At 41.8% G+C, this 25922-nt stretch overlaps 1 protein-coding gene across 6 annotated transcripts in view; it reads right to left on the bottom strand.

Annotated features, from left to right (window-relative positions):
* The window catches only part of CHD6 (chromodomain helicase DNA binding protein 6), a 202145-nt gene that overhangs the window by 69532 nt on the left and 106691 nt on the right, over positions 1 to 25922 (bottom strand). For all 6 annotated transcript variants that reach the window (XR_009048360.1, XM_057701375.1, XM_057701376.1 and 3 more), the window contains 10 exons: positions 25145 to 25203; positions 24353 to 24470; positions 20106 to 20192; positions 19772 to 19906; positions 15980 to 16101; positions 14501 to 14744; positions 13134 to 13310; positions 12374 to 12517; positions 8145 to 8400; positions 7132 to 7342 (listed from right to left, as the gene is read on the bottom strand). Coding sequence is in view for 5 of the 6 variants with exons in the window: in XM_057701375.1 (XP_057557358.1) it covers positions 7132 to 7342; positions 8145 to 8400; positions 12374 to 12517; positions 13134 to 13310; positions 14501 to 14744; positions 15980 to 16101; positions 19772 to 19906; positions 20106 to 20192; positions 24353 to 24470; positions 25145 to 25203 (1553 nt within the window). In the remaining variant the exon portion in view is untranslated. The remainder of the gene's footprint in view (positions 1 to 7131; positions 7343 to 8144; positions 8401 to 12373; positions 12518 to 13133; positions 13311 to 14500; positions 14745 to 15979; positions 16102 to 19771; positions 19907 to 20105; positions 20193 to 24352; positions 24471 to 25144; positions 25204 to 25922) is intronic.

Raw genomic sequence — 25922 nt, 5'->3', positions numbered from 1 at the left:
CACAAAATTTTCCACACCAAACATCAGTGCAGCAATTAACCCTCTGTGTCAACTGCATTCTCAACAAAATCCCTAGGAGTTGGTGTGAGTCATCAAACTGCAATTCTGAGTCACTGTCAGATATCAACGAGAAGCAGGTAGCACTCTGCAGAACCTCTGTGTGCTCTGGGGGCAGTGGGGGGGAGAGATGACATGTTTTTGGCACAACAGGAAATGCTGACCTCAGAAGGCCTGAAGGGAAATGAACAACCCTCGTCTCCCAGCAATAATCAGCTGGAAAACATAAAGAGTGAAAAAAAACAAAACAACAACAAAACAAACCAAAACCATTCACAATTGCCATAAACATATAAAATATTTACAATTAACCTTAAAAAGAAATATGCAGGGCTTGGCAACATGACGCTAGGGGTCATGTTGGTTTGGTCACCATGTCCCTAACACCTATAGAGGTCCCAGCACAAGGCTGGTGCCTTGTAAATATTTACCGAATCAACAGTGTATACAAAAGACCTGAGTAAGTGCAGTGAATATCATGTTCTTCAGTTTTGCAAAGACGTCAATCCTGCCCGACTACACGTGTAAAAGCCAATCAAAATCCCAACAAACAGATCTAGGTATATATATATAGATATATGCAGATCTGCAGGTATATACATTTTTTTTCTGTAGTGAGGACTGGAGTAGTGAGGGATATATTAAAAAAGAATACTTTTGAAGAATTCTGAAGTTCATCTGCAATAATACATGAGCAAAGGAATAGAAATATTCATATAAAGGACAGAAAGGTTACATATACCCCCAGCATATATAATATCTCAGTATACTTTATGGATAGTGTCTTATATGAATGGGGAAAAGATGGACTATTTAATAAACAATCAGACATATTTAGAAATAAACTAAATTAGACCCACCCATTAATGCCATTTACCAAAATCGTAGGAGTGAAGACTGAAATGTAAAAAATAAAATAAAAGAAATCCAGTTGAAGATTATGAATTAAATGCACATTTAATTCTGTTATCCCCTCAAATGTCTAGTAAAATGGTAGGTAAGGGGATTTTTAAAAAATGCATAATAATGAATAATGCCCTACCCTCAAAAACCCTACAAACAGAACAGGAGAAGCCATAATAAAATTCTGGAAGTTGGAAAGTAAACCAAGTGATATTTTATTTGAAGAAAGCAGAATCCCAGGTGAGAAATACCCTAATTCAATATGGCAGAATATCCAAAGGGATCGGGCACTGGTGGCACCAGGTACCCCTGAAAGTAGAGATACAAGGAGTCTAAAAACAAGGGAACTAACCAGTTGAATATTTGCTGAAGTATCTGTTAGCCTATAGATCACCCGCCCCAGGCTTGAGAGCAAAATAAAGATCTTTCTACCCTAGGAAATACCACACAGTTAAAGGTAGAGGTATCCTACTAAAGAAGGGAAGAGCGGCAGAGGCATTGAGACCTCCCTACCTCTCTCTACCCCTTCCCCACAGTCAGCTCGCAGTACAATCAAGTTCCCACCCTCTGGGCAGGAGAGACGAAGAAAACCATCCCAAAGCACTGACACTGGAGGTTCTCTGATGAAATGGTCCAGCTAGACGGACGGTGTTCACGGATGGAGAATAAGGTAGCCAACAAGCTGGCCCACAGGTTCAGACCTTCTAATCTCTGGATAGTGCCAACCATCTGGCAGCCCAAACCAGACATTCGAGGAGAGCCTCTGACCTGAAACACAGAGGCTTTGCTGCTGGTGTGGAGGGGCGAGGTCCTAAAACACCAAACCTCCGCTAAACAACAACCACAAAATCTGGGCAAAATATGAAAACAAAGCAAATGAACAAAAAAAACCTATCTGAGGGCACTAGAGAGTTAAGGAAGGCAGGCAGATTTTGGAGAGCAACAGGAAATGGTGTTTTTGGCCAGACGGGAAGCTGGAGTTACAGCAAAGGTGCGGGGCAGCTACGAGTCTTGATGAGAAGCCACCATCTTTCCTGTCAGAGGCACCAAGGGAAGGAGTCTGGGGCAACCAGGACTGCTAGGGGGTGAGAGAGATCTCCAGAAAGTAAAGAGACAGAGATGGTGAACCCCAAACTCTGGGTATAAACTCTCCCTAAGTCTCTGGCTGACATCTGACCCACACATGCTTGAAGCAGACTGAAAGTCACCTGAGCTGAGACTGGAGCTACTACCTACCAGGTGCACTGACAGCATTTGCATTTTGCGACTCACCTACCTAACTACCTCCAAATAAAACCATCAGCATCTTCACAGCAATATAACAGACTCCTGAATCTTCACAACAAAATATTCACAATATCCAGGGGAAACACAACCCAGTCTTAAAGGAAAAGACAACAGAGATCAAACCTAACGTTTTAATTAACAAACAAGAACTTTAAAGCAGCTCTTACAATTACGTTCAGTGAAGTAAAGAAATGTGCATAATGAATGAAAAGATAGGGGGTCACAGCAGAGAAACAAAACATCACACTAGGAAACAAATGGAAATCTCAGAACTAAGATAGAATCTCTAAAATAAAGCAATGGGGACTTCCCTGGTGGCGCAGTGGTTGGGAATCCGTCTGCCAATGCAGGGGACACAGGTTCGATCCCTGCTCCAGGAAGATCCCACATGCCATGGAGCAGCTAAGCCTGTGAGCCACAGCTACGGAGCCTGTGCTCTAGAGCCCAAGAGCCACAACTAATGAGCCTGTGTGCCACAACTACTGAAGCCCACGTGCCTAGAACCCGTGCTCTGCAAGAGAAGCCACCACAATGAGAAGCCTTCGCACTGCAACGAAGAGTAGCCCCCCCTCTCTGCAACTAGAGAAACCCTGTGCGCAGCAATGAAGACCCAACACAGCCAATAAATAAATAAATAAATAAATAAATAAAATAAAGCAATGGATGGGCTTAATAAGCATGACAGAAATGACAGACAAAAGTCAGTGAACTTGAAGACCGACAAATCAAAACAAAAGAGGAGAGAGAAAAAGGACTGAAACAAACAAACAAACAAAAAACAGAGCCTATGGATCTGTGAGATAATATCTAAAGGTCAAATATACAGGTAATTGGAGTCTCACAGAGAAATAAGAAAATAAGGCAAAAGGAAAAAGAGAAATCAAAGAAATATTGACCAAAAGCTTCCCAAACTTGATGAAAGGTCTGCACTTATATAAATTTAAGGTCAGTGAACTCTGCACAGGATGAATTCCACACATCACAGGCAAACTTAAACAAAAAGAAAATCTTAAACAAAAAAGCTTAAGTCAAATTTAAATAAAAGTAAATCTTAGTAGCAGAGTAAAACAACGCATTATATACAGGGGAACAGCCACTTAAATGACTATGAAACGTCTCATCAGAAACCATGGGGGTGAGAACACAGCGGAATAACACTTCAAAGGGCTGAAAGGAAAGAAAAGCCAACCTGGAATTCTAATATGAAAGACAGAGACATAAACAAACAAAAAGAAAAATCTGACTTGAGAAAACAGACACTGTAGAAAGACTGAAAAAAATCTATCATGATTAACCTCAGAAAGACAAAACACTGCACCTGTGTGATAACTGGCTGAATGCTATAAAAACTGAAAAATTACAGAAAACTAGGAAATTAAAAATTTACTTACACAATGAAAATCTAGAGATTAAAGCTGGAAGACAGAGTAAAGGTGTTCTACCATAGCTATAGCAAAATACGAGATGGAAAGTAGAGAAAAGAGAAAATTAGGTAATCTGTCCAGAAGGTCTGACACATGAATAATAGGAGTTCCACAAAGAGAAAACAAAACAGAAATAGTGAAAGATAAAATACAAGAAAATCCCCCAGAACTTAAGGAACATAATTTCAAATGGGAAAGACCTATAATGCATCTAGTTCAACAGATAACCATATAAAACCCAGTTCATTGGCAAATTTCACAGCACTGGGACAAAGAGGGTATATCAAAGCTTCCAAACAGAAAACACGTCACATACGCAGACCAGGAATCAGAAGGGCTGTGAACTTCTCGACAATCCTGGAAGCTAGAAGATGATGGACTAACAACACCTTCAAAATTCTGTGTGAAAGTGATTTCTAACCTAGTGTCTCAAGCTCAGCCAAACTACTGCTCAAGAATGAGAGTAAACTGAAAACATTCTGACAGTCTCAAATTCACTTATCATGCACCATTTCTCAGAAGCTCCCAGAAAAGGTACATGGGTTCCACCAACAAGATATGATTCAAGAGGGAAGGAAAGAAACTTGTGAGTGTGATAAAGGAAGGGAGATCACAGATGCCAACTTTGCACTAGGCAGGAAGGGTAATTGGTCAGAGAGGAAAAGACAGAAGGTTCCGGGAGGGACGGCTCAGACATGAAACTGACGTGCTTGAACCTAACAAGAGGAGATTTAGACAACAAGAGTAAATTTTGGAGCTGAATTATGCTAAGTATATTTTAAAATATGCACCGAATAAAAAATAAGTTTTAGCTTCAGGAAAAATAAAAATTGTGCAAGAAAGAAATAGTAAACAGCACACTACATGGCTGAGCTGTAACTCAGCATTTACATATGTCATAATAAACACTGAATACGAACTTAACCCAAAGTACTGCATGGCAGGTGGGGAAGACAGGAGGACAGGAGGTGCACACGCGGTAACTACGAGGGGCAGTGAGAGAAGGGAAATATTCAACTTCCACAGCGAGAACAGAGAACACTTAAAACCGAAAAAAAAAAACCATTACAACTACTAACATCACTTAGAGATACAGTGATAAATACCAAAAGAAATAGCATAAGGAGTTTAAAGGAAATGCTTCAGGTGGGGGGGAAACTGGGGTTATGTGGTGGTATCAGGAAATGCAATTTTTCATAGGTGTAATGGAATAATTTAGCTCTTTAAACTATATGCATGTATAACATGATGAAAATTAAGAAACTAAATTAAAAGGAGAAAAGTAATGGTGATATTAAGGCCAGAAGACCCTGCTGGGTACAGAGCTGGGGTAAAGAAACCACAAGGGAATGAAATGAATACACTTCAGAATATTTATATGACTGCATAGCTCAGGGGTGGGGGAAGCTTTTTTAAGCATATTAATTTAAGCATAAATAAGCACTTAAGTTTATTTAAAGCTGTTTTAAGACTGAGAGATTTGACTATTATAAAATTTAAAACTTCTAAGAATAAAAAAAACAAAAACCCACAGCCATAAAGAAAAAGTCAAAAACAACACTGGGGAAGTATTTGTACCATATTCTTAAGTAAAAAAGCCATTCTTATAAATTAATAAACAAAAAGGCAAAGAGTAACAGAAAATGGAGAAAGAACACGAATCAGCAATGCACAAAAAGAAATAAAAACGGCTAATAAATATGAAATATATTCACTCTCATTAACAATCAGAAATACAAATTATACAAAAGACCATAATTTTGGCTTACTGAATCAGCAAAGACTAAAAAAAAACGCAAAAACAGTATTGATCAGAGTATGGGGGAAAAAAGTCTTTGTCATACACCATTAAAAGACAGTTAAAATGTCTTCCTGGAGGGTATTCTGGAAAAACAGATGAAATGTTTTCTAAAATACACATCGTAACTTATCCTAGGGAAATAACTGGAAACGTTCACAATGAATGCAAAGCACTATGCACAGAGTTCCTTAAAATGCTGACTAACTGGAAACAAGCTGTGAGACAGAGTACGCAGATCATCAAAACGATGTTGTAGAAAAATAAAGAAAATAGTTCATAATATACTACATTAAAAGGTGAGTTACAAAGCAGAATGCAGAATATGATCCCAATTCAAACGAATCAACAACAAAACTAAATATATGCATGCACGAAGGAAAAAAGACTAAAAAGATAAAGGCCCAAGGAAGAATGGGAACTTTGAGCAGCGGGTGGTATTATAATGTGTCCCTAGTTTCGAGAGAAACTACGTGACTCAGATAATTTGGAAACAAAAATGAGCAATAAATGATAAGGAAAAACAGCACATAAGGGAGCTAAATAAAGCCATATGCACTGAGCAAAACCCTGTTAATTACACCTATTCATTTTGGGGGATCTTTAATAAAAACTGCAAACTCATAGTTGCATATGTTTTGAAGAGTGAGATAATATATTTCCATAAGAAGCAAGGGTTCTGGCAATTCATCTATAGTGAATTTATAAAATATGAAACTATTTCCTAGTTTCAACACATTCTTCAAAGAAAAAAATAAGTCTCAAGAATTCTTTACTTGAAGATCTCCACTATAGGGCTCTGAGAAATTCTTTTAGCATTAAGAACAAATTTTAAAAATCCATTTGCCATCTTCAGATCACTGACGTATCTCAATGACTAGAAATGGGTGGTACCGTGTATAACGTAACAAATGTAGTACCCACATGGAATCCAAACAACCCACGTAACACCCCAGGCTTTTCATCTGCATGAGTAATGGAACTTAGGTTCAAGGAATTACAGGAGTATGAACAAGAAAATAAATTGGGATGCCACTGTTAGTGTAGCATAAAACCTTAGAGGGTTTGCTGAGAAAAGACATAAAACATCCCCAAGTTCTTCTTCTGCCAGTTGTCAGCTTGTGCTCTTTTAGCAACCTGATGTAGTGATGCTTTCCACGGTGTATTTTTCTCATTATTATTAAGGGGGGGAAAAGTAAATACATCTTTTTCTTTTTCTTTCTTTTTTTTTTTTGGCACATGGGTTTAGTTGCTCCGTGGCATGTGGAATCTTCCTGGAGCAGGGATCGAACCTGTGTCCCCTGCATTGGCAGGCAGATTCTTAACCACTGCGCCACCTAGGAAGTCCAATACATCTTTTTCTTAATCTTCTGTAATGCCATTTGAATTCTGTTTCTTCCAACTAAAGTGAATATACATAAACATGTAAAATTTATTTTTTAAGCAAGGCAGGGGCTCCATTATCACAGGCTAGGAAATTCACTTGAGACAGTTAAACCTGGTCATAAGATGCAACTCTGAATTTTAGTCAATCTTTAAGATTCCTTTTCTCTATCTGTCAATGCTTTGTTGTTAAAACATAATTTTTGAATGAATGAAAAGGCATCAAAGAAAAGGAGCCGCCCCACGGCGCTTGGCGCACAGCTCTGACACGAGGCTCACCTTCTCTGGATGAGATAATCTTCTAGGATATCGAGACAGCGCACCATCTGGGAGAAGATGAGTACTTTGTGGCCGCCAGCAATCAGCTTAGGGAGCAGTTTATCAATCAGCACCAGCTTCCCTGCTGCTTGAATCATGGCCTGCAGCTGAAAGTCAGGGGCATCAGGGCTGTGGGTTTTCCGGAAGTCTTCCAGAATTTTCTCCTCTGCCCCTGAAAAAGAATGGAACAAAACTATTCCCTGAACAAACTATAAGGGCAAAAGCTACTCTCTGTCTGACAGAGCCTAGGAAAAACTAAATGAATTCTTAGGTTTCAAACCAACAGTCCAGGGAGGCAAGGCTCCGCATGTGTCCCTCGGCCGTGCACTCAGCAGAGGGCTCTACAGTCGCCGCAGGGCTGTCCTGCAGAGAACACAGGTGCCCTGCTTTCCTGCGAAGTCTGACCAAGTAGAGAAAGGATCTGAAATACTAAGCTGACTCAAGCGAGTGAAGAAACCTTCACAGAAAGCTGACAAAAAGACATACCCCTCAACCTAAAAACTAGCTATCAGCAAATCCAAGCCATATTTTGATATAAAATTTTATCAAAAAGTTTTATTGTAAAATAAATAAATAAATAAAAAAGCTTCTGACATGTTCTCTGCTTGGTTAGCTGTTAGCTGTTAATTTATCTGCAGAGAGTTTTAATCTCACTGTGCCATGATCATTTTTTCAAGGAAGTAACACATCTCCCTGCCCCAAAGTGGGAAGTACGGGCTAGACTGCAGGTACACAAAGGAGAGCAGACGGACAATTGATATCCGTCTTCTGTGGGCAGAGAATTGGTAGAGGTAGGTTCAAAACGAGGCTCTGTGTACTCTCTGGCCAGACTGCTTATGCAGACCCATCAACCTCTTAGAGCCTCAGTTTAATACTCTGTAAAAAGGTCAGAACACACACCCTGGCATTTCCTGGGAATTCGATACATGAGATGGTTGGCCACTGCGAGGCCCGCCCCAACCTCCCCTGCTCACCGTTGATCAGGTAGGGGTGGTTACAGCACTTCCTCAGCTCCATCATTGTGTTGATCAGATTGGGCATGTTGTGCTGATTGGCCCCCTTGGTCAGGAAGGAAAAGTTCTTCTCCAGGATGGCACGATAGTACTTTTTCTGGATATTGGTCAGCTCTACTTCGATGATCGTCTCTTGTTTGGGAGCAAGGTTCTTTTCCACATCGTCTTTCAGCCGCCGGAGCATCATTGGTTTAAGGATGGACTGTAGTTTCTTCACCTGTCCAGGAAAATGGGACCTGTTCACCTGCCCCGATCCCAATTCAATAATAGTTACTGGGGTATTTCAACCTTCACTACAATCTCCTGAGCATCTAATCATGGTACTGTGGCAGTAGACTAAATGAAAAATCATGCCTGATTCCTGCACATGAGGAGCTTATAACAGGACGGAAAGGAAAAAAGGGATCTGGTTCTAATTCGCAAGTAATTACTGAGAACTTACGTGGCAACCTTACAAAATACAAAGGGAGAAAGATACAAAAGACAGGACCTCTTCTTCGGGATGGAGAAAGCAAACCTCTCTCTCTAACATGCACATATGTGCCACAATTACCTGAGGAATATTTTAAGCCATGTTAGAAGGTGTAAGTGATATATTATGCAGGGAAAATGTATATCCTGAAAGAACAAAGTAAGAGGCAGAGGGAATCTGGGGGTGCGCAAAATGGATGAAGGTGGTCAAAAGGTACAAACTTCCAGTTATAAAATAAGTAAGTCCCTGGGGATGTAACGTACAGCAAGGTGACTTTAGTTAGTAATACTATATTGTATATTTGAAAGTTGCTAAGAGAGCTAACTCTTAAGACCTCTCATCACTAGAAAAAAAAAATGACGTGTATGGTGATGGATGTTAACTAGATTTATTGTGGTGATCACTTTATAATATATACTACATATACTGAATCATTATACTATACATCCGAAACCAATATAATGTCGTGTCATTTATATCTCAATCAAAAAAAAAAAAAAAAAGCAGCAGCAGCAGAGGCAATCTGGAAACGCATTCCTCCTACATCTAAATAACAGTGGCAGCAACCAAGTTTGGGGGTAGCACTACTCAGGGAGCTGACGTGGTGAGGTGACGCCTCCTACTCCCTCATGCGAGCTGTCATCTCGGGGGCTCTGTGAGCCGGATCGTACCCTTTGCTATGATTTATCTGCTCGTCTCCTAACACCCAGGCCTGGACAGCAGATCTCTACGCACTTGACTGCACTGGCAAGGGGACTTGCTCACTCTTCCCAGAGCAGGGATTCAAAGTCAAGGCACCTGAGTTAACCCTGGGCTAAAACACGATACCAATAAGATTAATGCTGGTGGGAAAATAAGAGAAAAGGCAAGTGCAAAAGATCGAGTTTCAAGTCATAAAGAGCTGTTCAAAAATTTCAAAAGGGGTAGATCCTGCATAAATAAGCTGTGGGCTGTCCTAACGCTTCCCCAAAACAGTTACTCACTGCAGCAGGTTTTAAACAATGATGAATATGCTTTACTTTGTAACCAGACGCTTTCTAGAACTTTTACTTACTGCGATATAAATATATAGACACTTGGTGCCATTTTTGTGGTTTTCTCCTCACTAACCCCAATCTGAAATCTAATCCATTTAATGAATGCTTTATTTTAGCAACTATGGTCCTCAGGAATGTAATCCCCCAAATGGATAAGGAATTACTACATAAGAACCTGCCGGGAGCCGTCCGGGGATTGCCTAAAGGCTCAGGCAAGGCCGAGCACTTCGGGAATGGCCTGCAAGGCGGGAATTCCGATGAAGGCATCTTCGGTTCGGGAGAGCTGCAAAGCAGGCATCTTGGAAGTACCGGAGTTCTCCGAGATTTAGTTTCACTATGAGTCTCCTTTGTGTACTTTTTCTTTCTAGGAATGATGAGCTCTCTGGGTGAAGGGGCGCCAACGCCGCCTTCAAGAATGGTGGCTACCCCCCCCCCCTTTCTTGGTGTTGTGGAAATTCTATGGGCCGCAAACAAATCACATTTAGACCCTTAGGGGGCCCAGGTAATGGAGGAATATTTAAACTTATTGTCCCCACCCTTGGGCCATGCTGGCAATTCGGCCGTAATGGGCCATGCATTGTGATCAGGAATGCTGCCTCACCCAATCACAATTATCCCAAACCTCTGAAGTGAGGGTCAGTCAAACCAAAGTTGCCTATAAAATATCCCATGCACCCTTTCCTTATAAGAACGGAATATTACGGGTATCCATGTTATGTCCATGTCCTGTATGTCTGCTGTCACGTAGCATAGAGAATGTAGCTCACTGATTAAGCTTAACCTGCTAACAATGTGTCTGTCACTTCAAGCCTGGGCGCCCGAGAGGCCTGCCCTTAGAGATTGTTATCCTGTGCTCCCCTCCCCCTTGTAACCACTGGAAGGACAAAACAAGAACTCGAAGAACTGATAAGAACTAATGATTACATAGAAGACTCATCACCTGACTAAGGACTGGCCCCCGGCGGAATCAATGGGACATTTGGGGGAGGGATATGGGGCCCCTAATGGAAAAATCCACAAAGCAAGATGTAAGATATATAAGACCCGAGCAAAAATTAAAGTTACTCTCTCTCTCACACTCTCTCTCTCTCCACTTCTCTGCAACTTCACTGCCTCCTGTCTTTTTTTTTTCTCGCCGACTCTACCCCTCCCAAGGGACTCCCTGGATCCTGCCTGGGCTGGACCCCGGCAAGAACCCAAAGAGGAAAGACAGGGACAAATGCCAATCTGCCACATGCTGGGTTCCGCTTTTGCCCTTCACTTGGTTCATACCTTGAATCATTTAGGGGATACTACATGCCAGACACTGTGCTGGTCAATACAACAAACACAACTTTGGAGAAGATGTGGGCCTTGTCCTCAAGGAGGTCATTGTCTAGGAAGAAGAAAAAATGCAAACCACAAAATAAGTGCAATGGGAGAAGAGGATGCATTTCTAATGGTCCAGAAATGGAGAGAGGGTTGGAGCTGGCTTTTGCAAGATCAATGGATACTGCAAATGTCGAGAAGTGGAATTAAGTTTGATTGTTCACTGCTCTCAAAGTCTGACTCGCAAGAGAAGTAGAAACAAACAGATTGGAACCACAGAGTGTACTCTTGACATCTGTTAGTGAAATTCCCCAACCTTCTCAGTTCCCAAATTCTCTGCCCCAACCCACTCTCACACCATTGCTAGATTAATTTAGCAGAACTAATTATGTCATTCCAGCAATCAGAGCCTTGCATTGCTTCTCTAATGCCTACCAAATTCTTCAACCTGTCTTTCAAGAACTTCCCACAATATAACGCTAAACTCCTCCAGCTTCATACTCCACGATTCATCCATCTTGTTTCTAGCTCAACCAGATGATTCCCTACTACTGAATAAATTCCAGGGCTGATTATGATTATTTTTTTTCCCTATGCAAAGTAGTCATCATCATCATCATCTCTCTATTGAAAACTTATCACCCTTAAAAGTCTATACTCAGATTGTACCCTCTCATGAAGTCATTCCTAATTTCCAAACAGATGTGACCTTTCTCGCCTTTTAAGTCCTCAGCTCTATTCACTGTTCCTCTTACGACACTTAAACTTGTCTGCCTCACTCCTGTAATGTCCAGTTGAGATTTCTACCCACAGTAGAGAGATATTTATTAATGCTGGCTTCTTTTGACACAGGTTTGAGTCCAATAAGCTGCACTTCGGACCAGATCTTTTTGAAAACAGGAAATTTAGTGGATTAGGACAAAACTGGACTTAGCCACTACTCTAGTATACACCCGCCTTCTTTTCCTCATTACCTGTGTATTTTGTTGCACTCAAGAAAATGAGCCTGGAAACATGTTGCAGGTGATGTAGGAGGCGGGATGACAGATGAAGGAGGCAGAGAAGGAGGGAGGCAAGCCCCAGAGGCCAGAGCTATGAACAAAATCACTGAACTCACATACAAGATCAGTGAAGGCAGGGGCCGGATACAAGGCATTTTGGATGTTGATTCATTTATCCTTCGGAGTAATAAGAACTGCTAATAATCAGTTTATCCTCCTCAACATAAACAAATAAAATAAAGGAGGCAATGCTCATTTTACCAGGGATGCAAGAACTTGCTAACTCCTGTCCCCACGATGACCTGTTTTTTGCCCCTGATGGTGAAGGTAATCACCACATCGTCTTCTCAAATCCTTCAGGCCCCAATTTACCTGCTCCTCTGTTTTCAGATCTCCAAACTCCTCCAAGAAAGCAGTCTCTGAAGGAAACTGTGATGGCTCCAGGAAGTTGAGCAGACTGAAGAGCTCCTCCACTGAGTTCTGCAAGGGCGTCCCCGTGAGCAGCACCTTGTGTTCCTGCATGGGTTCACAGCACAGGAGGAACAGGGTCTGAGATGCCAGAACAGCAGGTTTTGGTGGGAAAGTGATGCCAGGGCATTTTGGGCTTTATCTGTGGCAATTCTGTTTTGTTTTTATGAGAAGAGAGTGTGACAACGTCAATAAACAGATCAATCTTCCTTTCACATCCCCGAGTCCAGCAGCAATTTCATGTTAGTTAAAGCACCCATTCATTCATTCATTCATTCAATATTGTGGAGTGCCTGCCCGCCACAGATGGGGCACTGTGCCAAGGCAGTAATGTTGAGGGCCATCATCTTTGGTACCAGGTGATTCGGGGACCTGGCAACAAGCCAAAACATCTTACATTTCCAGGTCACAAATTTCACAGTATTTAAGATTCCCCTGGGTCCCTCTGGGAATCAATCTGTGGCAAAGGCCAAACTGTTGACTCAGTTCATAACAAAAAAAAAAAAAATTGGATTCCTGCGCTGCCCGAGATACAGTGGGTGAAAAGGAAATCTAGGGTAGGCAGACCATGCACAAGGAAGCTGCATGCAGATGGCTAAAGAATGCTTCCTCTCCCGTGAAGAGAAGGGGCTCGTGTTTACGGAAAGAGCTTGCTGACTCTCACCAGGGCCATGAGCTTTAGGCCCTCCAGAAGTTTGCAATTCCTATTCTTCAACCTGTGAGCTTCATCGATGATCACACAACTCCAGTGAATCTTCTTCAGCTCCGGGCAGTCTGCCAGGATCATCTCAAACGTTGTAATGACGACATGGAACTTGAAGACGCCCGACAGGGGGTTTCCCTGAGGATGACACAACCAAAGGCAAAGCTCTGAGCGTGGCTAGAGAATCCAGCTACTGGGTTACCAGCTGGATTAGAGGAGGCGGCACTATAAATGCTAGGACCTCGGTAAGAAGCCAATAATAAGCACTGGCTTCCTCAGTTGAGAAGAGAGAGAATGCAAGAACGAACCAGCTATTTAAACAAGAGAGAGACCCCACTGCATCAATGAAACAATAGCAAGAGAGAAAGAGAGCATGCGCCCTCCCAAAGTAACACAGAGGAGCAGGACAGAGGGCTGAGCAAGGGAGCTTTTAATTTATCACTTGTCATGAAAAGGAAACCAGAGGGGTATTGATTCACACATTCCCAGCCAGGAGCTTGTCTAAACCATGCAGAGCTTGAATGCCCAAGGAAACACTCTTTGCTACTTTTCAGGTAAAATTAATTTCACCTTGTAACTTCTTGGGTTCTAGAACAGATTCAGTGTTATGATCCTGATTCACCTGGGACAACTGCTACCAGGCAGGACACACCTTTGTCTTCCAGCCTGTCTCAGTGCTGTCATCACATTTACACAGGAGAGCTGCATCATGTTAGAGCACATCTTAAATTTCTTCTAAGTGTCTCCTCCTGCTATCTGTGAAACCTCTGGGGTGAGCACTGCCTTTCCTCCGACTGAGTTCATTTAATTTCCACCTTACTTATAAAAACCAGCGCTCAGGACAAGCATACAAGGATATTCAGCAAAGGGATTATACTTCACAAAAATGTCTTAAAAAATTCTGCTGTGCTCTTATCATTTGTTTTCTCTTTATCCTTCCCTGTCAAATCTGTTAACCTCCTCACTCTCTCTACAAACTCCCTGGCTGAGAATCCTTCCTTTGTACACAAATTCCTCTGCTCACTTTCTTCACTGAGCACATAACTCAGATAAAATCTTCTGCACGTAAAAGCAACTTCATACGCCAACCAAGAAGGCAGGCTTTCAGTGTTCTAAAAAGAGGCCCTGATATACATCAGAGTGGAAAGCATGCCCTGTGTTCTATCACAAATGACCAGGAAGGAGTAAGAAGTCTGCCTCAATAAACATGTGACTTTACAGAGTAAGTCAACAGTAACCCAATGCAGGGCATTAAACTCTAGCAGACAAGGGACAGAGGCTGTTCTGAACAGAGACATCAGCGGGTCTGTGATTGGCGGGGGGCGCACCTGTGCGTCCCGGTACACCATCTCGTACTGCTGGATCATCTGCCTGCTGATCTGGCTGCCGTGGTACACGATGGCATTCATCTCTGTCCATGTCCGGAACTCCCGCTCCCAGTTAGTGATGGTGGAGAGCGGGGCGATGATGAGGAAGGGGCCGTGGATCCCCCTGAGGAATATTTCCGAAAGGAATGTGATGGACTGGATGGTTTTCCCTAGGCCCATCTCGTCAGCCAAAATGCAGTTTTTCCTGCAGAAGAAGAAACACAAATACTTCACCATCAATATAAGAAAGAGGCAGGGGTTGGTTACAACTAAAAAGATACTTCAGAAGCGTACCTTGACCTGTAAGGTCATCAGTGAAGGTTTTATCAGTATTTTCCAGAAATGCAAATGAGGCAAGTTTTCATTATCATTATTCACACCCTGCCTACTTTCAAAAAGGAACTATTGCGACTTCTGAGAAAATACACGAAATAGGTTCATTTAAGTGCAAACTAAAAATACTAAAAACTAAGATAACAGTGAGACAAGGAGAGAGAAAAAATGCCTCAAACTTAAGCCAATTTCTCTACCTGACAAACTTCACGGAAGCCAAGGCAAAAATAGAAACATAAGTTACATGATTCTCATTGTCTATTACCTGTGTTATCAAAGGGCAAACTTTTCACCCACATACTTAGTTCTGTATCAAGATTAAAAACATTGGTCTCTTGTGGTGACCCAGAATCACATATTGCACACAGCTGTGGCCCCTGCAGAGTGTGGCCTCTGTCTGGTCTCACCTCTCCCTGTACGGGTGGGCAACCCCAGACCTGGAGTGTTTGAGTGAGCTGTGCCTTGACTCCCACCCAATAAGTGGCAGAGACAAGGCTAAAACACAGGTCTCCAGAGTCCCAGCTTGGTGAGTGTTCCACTATATACTGCCTTTAAAAATCAGTGCTGGGGGTACACTCAACAATGTTAAGAAAACCTTAACCCATCTTTCTCAAATTGCATCTGTTTCATCTAGATTCTGACAGGAACTAAAGCACAGAGTCGAAAATTGAGTATTAGAAGTCCAGGCCGCCCATGGCTCACCAACAAGTCGCAGAGTCAGGGCTGGAATCCAGATCCAATCCCCTTTAGAGTCAAGTTTTGCTAAAGACTTGGAGATAAAAAACAATTTTAAAGGATCTTTTGGGTTTTGTTTCATGTAGGCTGAGCCCAACCTTTTAATTAGACTGGCAAAGAAAAAAAAAAGCACAAAGTCTAAAGATCATTCCTCTTGGTTGGAGAAACCAAACCAAACCAAACCTGACATAAGAAATAAAGTCCTGGTACACCTGATGTGCAACGATCGCCACACTGGACGGTGGCTCTGCTGTACTCTCTCGCCACTTTGCTATTGCCACCCTGTGCAGGCTAAGCCCACAGTCTCCCTCCAGGCGTAAACATGTGGTAGGAGAATCATCCCTGAAGACAGGACTGGTTCTGGTTCCGCACCTGTTATACCAGTTAAAAAGAAGCCAGTTCATCCCCTCCAGCTGGTACTCCCGGAGCTGGTTACTGTTCTTGTACTCTCGAGACTTCTCAAGTTTCTGCCAGGAGTCTGAAGCAGGTCGCTCCTAGGGGAGGAGAGCAGGGAACACAAGACAGAGATGGTGTTTCAGGAGCACAGCACAGAGAGGGACACAGGGTAATGATGGGGAAGGTGGTACACCTCAAAACACTGTCCTAGAGCTGGCTGCAAACTGCACTTAGTATCTTCTAATGAGCAGGCCCTGTATCTTCTAGATTTCAGCAGATTAAATTAAGAACATGTCTATAAAATCTGCAAGCAATTGATGAAGAGAAACAGACCCACCTAAAATCTTGATAAGTATTATATTGCTTTAATGAGATACTCAGAAATCACTCCCACTTATATTTTAATATCCCTACAAGCCAGTATTAGTTAGGTTTTTTAGTTTTCTACAGATAGAACATTTTTTGTTATTTGTCCTTGTGGTATCAGCTCAGGAAAGTACAGTGGGTCAACTATTTTGTTGATTAGTTTCTAGAGTAAAGCCAAAAGCCTATATAATCAAAATTGTAAATTTCTTAAATTCACCATAAACATAATAGCAATCTTATTACTTTATTTTTCCATATGAAACACCAATTTCTAAATGTAATTGATCTTTATTGATATGAAATGCCATTTTTATCATATAAGTTCTAATATATCCAGGGAGCTATGTCTAGAGTCTTCATTCTGTTCCACTGAACTGTCTCTTATCACAATAAAAATCACACTTTTGAATTATTACAACTTTATATCTGATGGGGAATTATTTTTCAAAAATGTCTTGGCTATTCTATCTTATTTAGTATGCTGTATAACTGTAGAATCAACTTCAAGTTCCCTTAAAATCCTATTGGAATTTCAATTACTCTGGGGAAATTTTTAATTTTTAGGTATTAAGTCCTCCCATCTAAAAGTTTTATTTAGGTTTTATATTACTTGGACATAGACTTGATTATTTTGCTTCTGAACAAACTGAGCCCCTAAACTGACACTTTAAGGTCTTAAAAATAAAAATTCTTAGCTATGCCTGTAGTTATATAAATGAGAATTTTGAGACAAGCTTTTCTAACAGCAATTTTAGTCTTTGGTAGCTCTACTTTGGAGTATTACAATAAAGTTTACTCCTGAAACCTGTTATTAACTAAAACTAAGCCATTCACATGTGAAACTTAATAAAATATCCTCAATCACATCATATCTCTGATATATGGAGATAAGTGTAATCTGTCCGATCTGTTCAGACCACTGGAAGTGTGGTCTTTCAGAAACTTACATACCACAACTTACCTACAAAATTACTATAGCCATAGTTAGGCTAAGCCCCTTGAAACAGAACTGCTGAATATTACTGTCAGCTCATAGGTACAGGTGTTTTTAGAAATAAAGGGGAAAATAATTTATTATGTCAAAAAATTAATTTTAAAGAGAAAGCTTTTAAGCAAAGATGTTCCTATATAAACTCTCTTGCTCCGTTTCCTTAAAGAAATTATATTCTTCTTAACTTACAGGAATCATTCAGCCTGGATCCCCAAAGTCCCTGTAACTCATTTTAATGGCACTCTACTAGATACTATGGGGAGACTTTCTGGAATGTTCTTCACCTCTAGGGACTATAGTGGCTCACACTTAGCACTGTACATACTGTAGGACAGAATTTCACTGTAGATTTCCACTCTGCTGACTTGGTGGCGGCTCCAGATGCTGAGGTATCACTCTCTAACCTAGTTACTCCTCTTTCTCCAATGCTAAAGGTTTTAGTTTTACATCACCATTTACATGACCAGAAATTTCAGCCATCTAAGGATAAGGCTTGAAATCAGCTAGAAGTTTCCGATGCCTAGTCTGGTTGGCTCCTAAGTGTTTCCTATACAGACTACATGAAACAACTTACCCCAAGGCTCCACAACCTTTAGTGGCTACTATTAAATTCAAAAGAGAATTGATTCTTGGAGTCTCCAAGGTGGGTCTTGACTATTAAAAGACTGCTACTCTCTTTGCACAATCATTACTGACACTCATTTCTTGCTCTCCCAAAACTCCATATCTGACCTACACGTGATCAATTTTTTACCAAAAAGCTTTTAGGGATGGAATGTCCTATTCATGAAGACTGGCAGGGTCATCTCTAAACTTCAAAGTCCAGAATAAGATCCCTTTAAAATATAAAATCACTCAGGTAAAGTATCATTTGGAGTCAGTCTTTCTCTTAAAATATAAAAAGACAACTTTAATTATATTTTGAGCTACCATTCCAATTTAGGATGAGAAAAAAATTCAAAATGTACCTTTTAAATGAGAACAAATTAATTAGAACCAAGAGAGACAGGTGTGAAATGATGCCATCGTTCACTGAGAGATGAGGAAGAAAGGAGCATCACGAAGCCAAGAGGGAGAGGAAAAGGGGATCTAACTGGAAACACATGCATGCATATTCTCGCCAAGTGCATGTAGTCAGTCTGAAGAGATGGGTGGGATTCAGGCTGAGAGAGTAAGAATCTTGATTACTTCTAGATGATAACTTAGAATTAGCTTCAGAGTGAAATTCTCTCTACTTCCTGCTCCCCCACTGGTTCGCCTCTGCTTTGGGCCACACGCCCCCATTAGCCTGGTGTCGTATATACCCTGCACACACACACCTCTTCAGTCAGCCTGTGAGTTCCTGGGGCAGGGCCTGTACTTTCTTTCTTACTCTGTACCACACAAGAATCAACTTACAGCAGGTGCTTAATAAATGACTGACAAATTGAATTAAAAACAGAAAACAGTCATAGGAGAGGGTTGAAAGAAAAATTTATTAATCAAGCACATAGACAAAACACTGTAAAATACATGGGTTTCTAATCACAGTGCTGCATCTCAAGATACCTCTATACCCTCATCTTAAGATACCTCTATACCCTTCAGAGCCAAAAAAACAAAAGCAAAACTGCTTTTGGATAGACTCTGACAGGGATGTAAGTTCAAGGTCAAAGTCTTGCCTTCTGAGTCCCAACTTTCCCAGTGATATAAAAACAATAATAAGGAACTGGATAAGAGTATTTCATATAAAAATGGTGATTTAAAAAAACAGAAAATGATCATTCCAGTCTATAGTCATATTCTTTAATAACTCTGATTCTTTTCCCAAGTTAGTTACATCTTAACTGGGCTCTATCCCACTTCTGCCTCCTATTAATGGTCAGGTACCCTTGGACATTTTTGCAGCTTGGTGGTAATAACCCAGAATCAGAAAAACAAACTGATTCAACAAAAACATGTTTCATCTGCAAAGTCCCAGCGATCTACAGACAAAGGACAGTTCTTCCCTTTAAGAATATTCCAACTGAGTAAAGACAAAGGATAAAGCCAAAGAAAAGAGATCAGCAACGGAGCAAGGGATAAGAGACAGGAAACGAGAAAGATACTAACAACTTACTGAGCTTCTTTCCCAAGCCAGGCATTTCTTACCTTCCATCTTACTGCCTCCATCTGACATCAAGAAATCAAAGCTCATATCCAAGCTTCTGCAATGTCCATACATCAAAGCAGAACCCAGATCTAAAGCTGACCTGAGTGCTAGCAAAGTGTGATGTGGGGAGAAACACACCCTGAACACCAGTTTCAACGGGAGTGACCAACGGAAAGATATGACAGAAACCACCCAGGAGTGCAGCCCAGGGGACACCCAGGATCGCAAGTTCCTAAAGTCACGTTACAAGAGGCAGAAAACAGTGACGTGGGTACATTACCATGTGCTTGATTTCCGGGAGAACCTGCAGAGATTCAAATTCCTTGACTTTTGCAGGATCCACATCCTCCTCCAGCTCCCATGTGCTTTCCTCGTAGGGCAGCGAGCACCACTTCACCAGGTAATGCGTCACTTCCTGGAGGGAAATGGGAGACAGACTTACATTCTTTCTATTACCTTAAAGGAATCGATCCTGCACTGACAGACCTATGAAAACCTACTACGACAGAGCACACAAAATGCCATGAAAACAAGACCGCATGCTAACAAAACATGCAAGATATGAGGCAAGCAGGGAAGACTCTTTAGAAGAGTCAAAACAGCAAAATACCCACCTCTCCGGTTTCTGCATCTTTGGTGTGGGCCACCTCCAAGATGCGGTCGACCTCTATGTAGTCTGGGTTGAACAAGTCTTCGTCAGGCTAAGGCAAACAGAAAAGAAGAGCTAAGAAGTGTCCCCCCTCCCTCCAATCCAGCATCCAGTGTTTTAAGGGACCCCCTCCTCTGGGCCCTATCGGGAAACACAGAACGAAAAGATTCACTTGAAAATAAGTCACCTCCCCAACATTTCTTCACTGTCCCTAAATCCTCCTCTTAAGGACTAAATTTAAAGAAACAACCACTCCTTACAGGTTGCCCCATGGCCAGGGTGAGACTTTCCTATGAGTCATTACAGTACTGAGCAGAGGTGAGCAGAAGGAGGATTTCCAGAGATAACCCTCAGAATTACGGCTGCTTTTTCTTCTTATTAACAGTAACAGATAACAATGGAAGGAGGCGTGGGGGGAGCTTCAGGGGTACTAATAATGTTTTACTTTCTGATCTAGGGGCTGGTTACACAGGAGTGCTTATTTTGTAAAAATTCATTGAACTGTACCCTTAGGACTGTCTACTGTTAAGCACACTGTGCTTCAAAAAAAAAAGTGTACTTACAAAACAATAAGCAAGATTTAGAAATACTTAATGTGTGTTCAGTGCTTTTTAGCCTCTAAGCTACTTTATGGAGTAGCAGGTACTGCAATTGCTTTACAGATGAGAAAACTGACTCAGAGAGGTTAAATAAGTACCGTGACCAAGGGTCGCAAAGCCATGTGAATCCGAACGTTTGTCCAGGTCTTTCTGTCCCAGAAGCCCTCCTCCTGATCTGCAGGAATGTTCTTATTGCCCCTTAAGCTGGAAGGCACTTTAGGAGCTGTCTAGTTTCATCTTCAGTCAATGCAGAAATACTTTTTACAGCATCCCTGGCAAACCCACCCTCAGATTCAATTATTCCTGTGCTCAGGATTTATTGCCCTCTGAGACCTGACCCACTGCCAAGACAGCCCTACCTCCGCCTGTTCAGTGGTAGCATCATGGTCTTTACCATCATCACTGTTAAACTACAGCCTGATTTTCCTCCTGTGACTGACTCATCGGTGTGAACTGCTTCCTCTACAGCGGCGGTAACCAAGTTGATTCTCCCCTCCCTATGTGAACACCTCCCTAACCCCAGGTGTTCAATGCTCCTCAGATGCCCCGTGTCCAGATGCCTTGGTGACGCAGAGAGCTAACCTCTGTGGAAGAGTGACTATGGGTCGAGCGCCACGCTAAGCACTTCTATCAACGCCGTGTCACTTAATCCTCCCGGGTATTCTGTGAGGGTGATGGTATTAAGAGTTCTGATTTACAAAAATGGAGGATGCGGAGTCTGAAGGGGCTACTGCAGTTGGCCCAAGGCCACCCAGCTGTGCCCACATGTGTGTACGTGTGGGGTGTTGGGGGGAGGGTAGCTCCAGAGCACAGGCTCCTAGCACTCTGCAACCACCTTCCACCTTTGCTCTCCATCACTCAGACATGCTTCTGCCCCCGGACCACTGTTACAGTCCTCCCGGAGCTGCCCTCAGGTTTTACAGGGTCCCTCACTGAATCCTGGTACCGCGTCAACATAAGACTCAGGAATGAAAACAAGGCACAGCAGGACTGTTCTGCTGGTGACACCTAGGATTAGTGGTACTTTTCAAGCAGCCCCACCCTACTCTTGGCTCACAGTAAACTTGTAATTAAACTGGTGATAGCTTTTCTCCCTAGAACTGTTATTCGGTCATTTTTCCCCACGCCACAGTTGTAAAGATCTTTAAAACACTGATGTGTGACATGACATTTACTTATTGCCATTTTCACTATTTCTTTCATCCTCGCCTGTCCAGGTAAACCTGAATTTTGATTCTGTCATTTCTTCTTCCAGCGTCGGGTCTGCTGTTGAGGACTCCGGGTTTAAGAGGCCTCCAACCCCGTGGGGTGTGGGAACTCACAGCCTTTTGAGCCCAACTCTCCACGTGCGCCCCTTGCTACCTCACAAGCGGATGAAGAAGCTCTGTTCACAGCTAGGTTATTATTTATTTCATAAGAATATCATTTATGCAAGTTGTTAATAAAAATGTTGACTAGGTCAAGACCGAAGACAGCGTTACAGCAAATGCTCCCCAGTCTCACTCCCTTCCGTTCATGATGGTCTCCAATCTTCTCGAAAGCCTTTCCTTCCCACAAGGGTATGAACTCCTGTTACAGTATTTCTACACATCCTAACACAACTGTCTCCCTATTCCCAACCAAGGAAGAAATCACTCCCTTGGGAATAAATCAGAAACCAGACTCATGGGAGTTTGGACTTTATTCCAAGAAAACAGGAAGTGCTGAAAGGTCTGGAGTAGGAGTGGCATGAGGCACCCCTCCCCCCTTACCTGGGCACAGACAAGTGGTGACTGAGCACTGCCCCTGAGCCTAGTACCATGGATGGAAACATGAGGAAGAGGTGGCCCTGTCTTGTCTCGCAGGGCTCAAAGTGGAAGACACAGACACGTAAACGAGTCACTACACTGCAAATGCACGCTAAAATAGAGGCGTGAATAAGAAGTTCCAGGAACCGAGGGAGAGTGTCCAACAGGGCCTCCGGAGGGTTTTGCCAATTCTAGTTCTTCCGTTCCCGATTCTCTAGAGGGACAATGCCACAGAAAACAGTTCTCACAGGCTTTGCAACAATCCTGGAGAGGCCTGGGGCCAAACGTTAAGGCTAAAGAGAAAGGACTCCATATTGGGACAAAAAGAACACTTACTGACATTACCGTGAAATAGATTTTCGTCATTTGCAGAAGAGGAGTAGGACGTGAACAGTGAATGGTGAGAATGTGCAGCAATTTGCTATAATTTGATGGCATCTGAGTGCACTTTCGAGGTCTGGGATTTGTGACTACGTTTAAAAAATAATTTTTGCTTTTTCTTCATAAGTAATGTCTAAAATTGAAAAACTACATGTTAAAGAAAACAGAAATCACCAAGATCCCATCAAATGGAGAAAATTATGTCATCATTTGCACGCCCCAAATGGAACTGCCCCATACACTGTAAGAGCTTGACATTTTCAGCTAACAACAGTTTATAACACTAAGCCTCTTCCTATGACATTAATAACTGCCCTCCAATATCATTTTTACTAGCTGCACAGTACTGAGTTCTGTGGGATGTATTATAATTTAGTGTCTATTATCTAACATTTTGTTTGTTTTCAATTTTTCACCAATATAAGCAACTGTTTATTATAGCTGTCTTTGCAAAAAGACTTGATAGTTTCTTTAAAATAAATGATGCAATTAAAACTGCTGGGACAAAGGATAGGCAAATATTGAGACATTTGATGTCTGCTGTCATCCTGCTCTCCTGAGAGGTCATCCTAAGCTATGCTCCCAACCAGCGATGATGAGAGTGTCTCTTCCCGACACCTTCACCAGCGATGGATAATACCTATTTTTTAAAACCTTCCAATATTTGGTAAGTAAAAACTAGAAGATTCCCATTTTAATTTGTATTTCTTTGTTGGTGAAATTGACTACATTCTTGTATGGTTAGTAAACAATTTTCCCCTCTTTTCTGAATTTCCCCATTAATTTATCCATTTTTTCTATTTGGGATTTTGTATTTTTCTTCTGAACTATAAGAGCATTTCTTATCATTAAAGCTATCTGCCATGTGTATGTGTGCGTGTATCACGGATGTGTGTATGCAAATATAAATAAGGTTTCCACACTGGATAAGGAGAATATATGCCTTGTATATATATTATGTACTTACTTTAAGATTTATTTGTGGTATTTTCTAATTTATAGACACTACAGATGTTTTGATATCCAAATCCATCAATCCTTCCTCTTGCTGTAGGTACCATACTTAGAAATACCCGTTTATATATCTATTTACTTATCTTCTAACATTTTAGCTTTGTTTTTATCTTTTACACTCAAACATTACATCTTCATGGAATTGCCCTCTTGGGGAGTGGGGAGGAGGAAATGAAAGAACTGTGTGCACATTCCTTCTGCCCTAGAACACGACCAAGATGCACATTCTCATGAGTTATCGGTTTATACGGTTTGATCCTTATTCCTTGGTGGATAATTTGTTTTCTTTGGCTTAAATCTGGACAAGTCTTGCCACAAATCAGCAAACACTTGAGCAATAGATATGCACAGGACTTCAACTTTAAGAAACTTAAACCTGGTATTTAATACTGCAAGAAAAGCAGTGATCAAATTAGTAAATATTGCTTCACCTCAGTAAAAATGTGCTTCATCTGGGCTTGCTTATTCCTAAATCGCTTGATCTTCTGGGCGATGCGAGGATCTTTTTCGAGCTCTTCCATTGTGGCCCATTTACAGTGTAAGTAGGAACTATCCAAAGACACACAAATTGTGAGACAAGCACAGAACCAGCAAATCATCAAGCTTTAACATGTTTCAATAACCAGGGTGACCATCTAACACAGCAGCAGTAGAGTGGCTTGTTGTGGAACTGCTGGTGACTGGGCTTAGAAGGGCCTTGCCCTTTAGGACAAAAAGAGAACACAAAACAATGCAGCAATTCCAAGCAACTGGTCACTCCGGGGCTTCTAGAGAAACTGGCTCAGAACAGAGGGAGGGCAGGTATAGACAGGCCATTGTTAATGTACATTAGTGCAAGTGGGCACACGACAGAGAAAGAAAGAAAAATGCAAGAGGGGAGAAAAGTGTATATAGGCTGCAGGACCATGGTTCTCCACTCTGGGTGCAATGGGAACTGCAGAGGGAGTTTTTAAAACACACCAACCCTTAGGAACCACTGCCAGAGTATGAGCCAACTGGTCTTGAGTACAGTAAGGGCTTCAGCAGTTTGGAAAAGCTCTCCAGGTGACTCTATGAGCAGCCAAAATACAGCGTTGCCACCTACGGTGAACTTGAGCCAATTAAGGTCTGTGGGTCATGCCTTAGGGGCCACTCTTGGAAAATACAGAAGATAATGGTGTATGAAAGAAAGAAGTTTTATTCATATAAAATCCAAACACAAATAATACACGAAACAGACTTACAAATTTCTATACTTGACATAGAACAGCTCCAAGTCGAATGGGGGTTCTCCCGGGTGAACCTGTAACCAAAAGCAAGCAGTTATCAGCCCAGATCCCCAGTGACCACCCTTATGTGCCAAACAGAAAAGGTAAATCAACACTTCCTGGTTTTAGAACATATTTCTTGAGGATATTTTCATTTTCCCAGGTCTTTTTTCTGACAGCTCTAGAGCAGGCTTTCTAAAGGCTGAACACACAGCTAGCTATAAGGTAAAAAAAAAAGATCCTCCTGGTGTCATTTCGAGGTGCAGGCTGGGAGAGCATTCAGCTGATAAAGCCAAACTGGTCCAGGGCACTGACAGCCAGTGCAGAAGTGAGAACATGCATTTCCAGCATCTGCCTGACCATCCCCCACAAACTCATGTGGTGTTCACTCTCAAAGTGAGGAAATTTACTTTCATAAGTACTTGAGGTAAAGATGAAACTAGGTTCTCACTGGCCCCAGCATACTCTTGCACGCCAGGAATTTTCTCTAGAGGTTCCCTATGACAGCCCTGAGATGTCAAAAGGAAAAGACGTTTTCATTGGGAGTCTTTTCCCATCTCTTCTTCTTGGCCCTCTGATGACTTTCAATGGGATACGGCAACAAGGGATCAACACCTTTTGCTAAGATCAACACCTTTCGCTAGGACCATAAGGAAGAAAAACTTCGGTTTGGGCCACACTCAAATATTTAAGAATCTTATGTCCTGAAATCTTCCATGGAGGTAAAAATAAGTGTCGACTAGCCAAACAGTAT

Source organism: Hippopotamus amphibius, chromosome 12 (genome assembly GCF_030028045.1).
Source record: "Hippopotamus amphibius kiboko isolate mHipAmp2 chromosome 12, mHipAmp2.hap2, whole genome shotgun sequence".
In the NCBI taxonomy this organism is placed as follows: domain Eukaryota; kingdom Metazoa; phylum Chordata; class Mammalia; order Artiodactyla; family Hippopotamidae; genus Hippopotamus; species Hippopotamus amphibius.
Note: the sequence above shows the minus strand (reverse complement) of the source record. Positions and strands in the feature narration are given on the sequence as shown.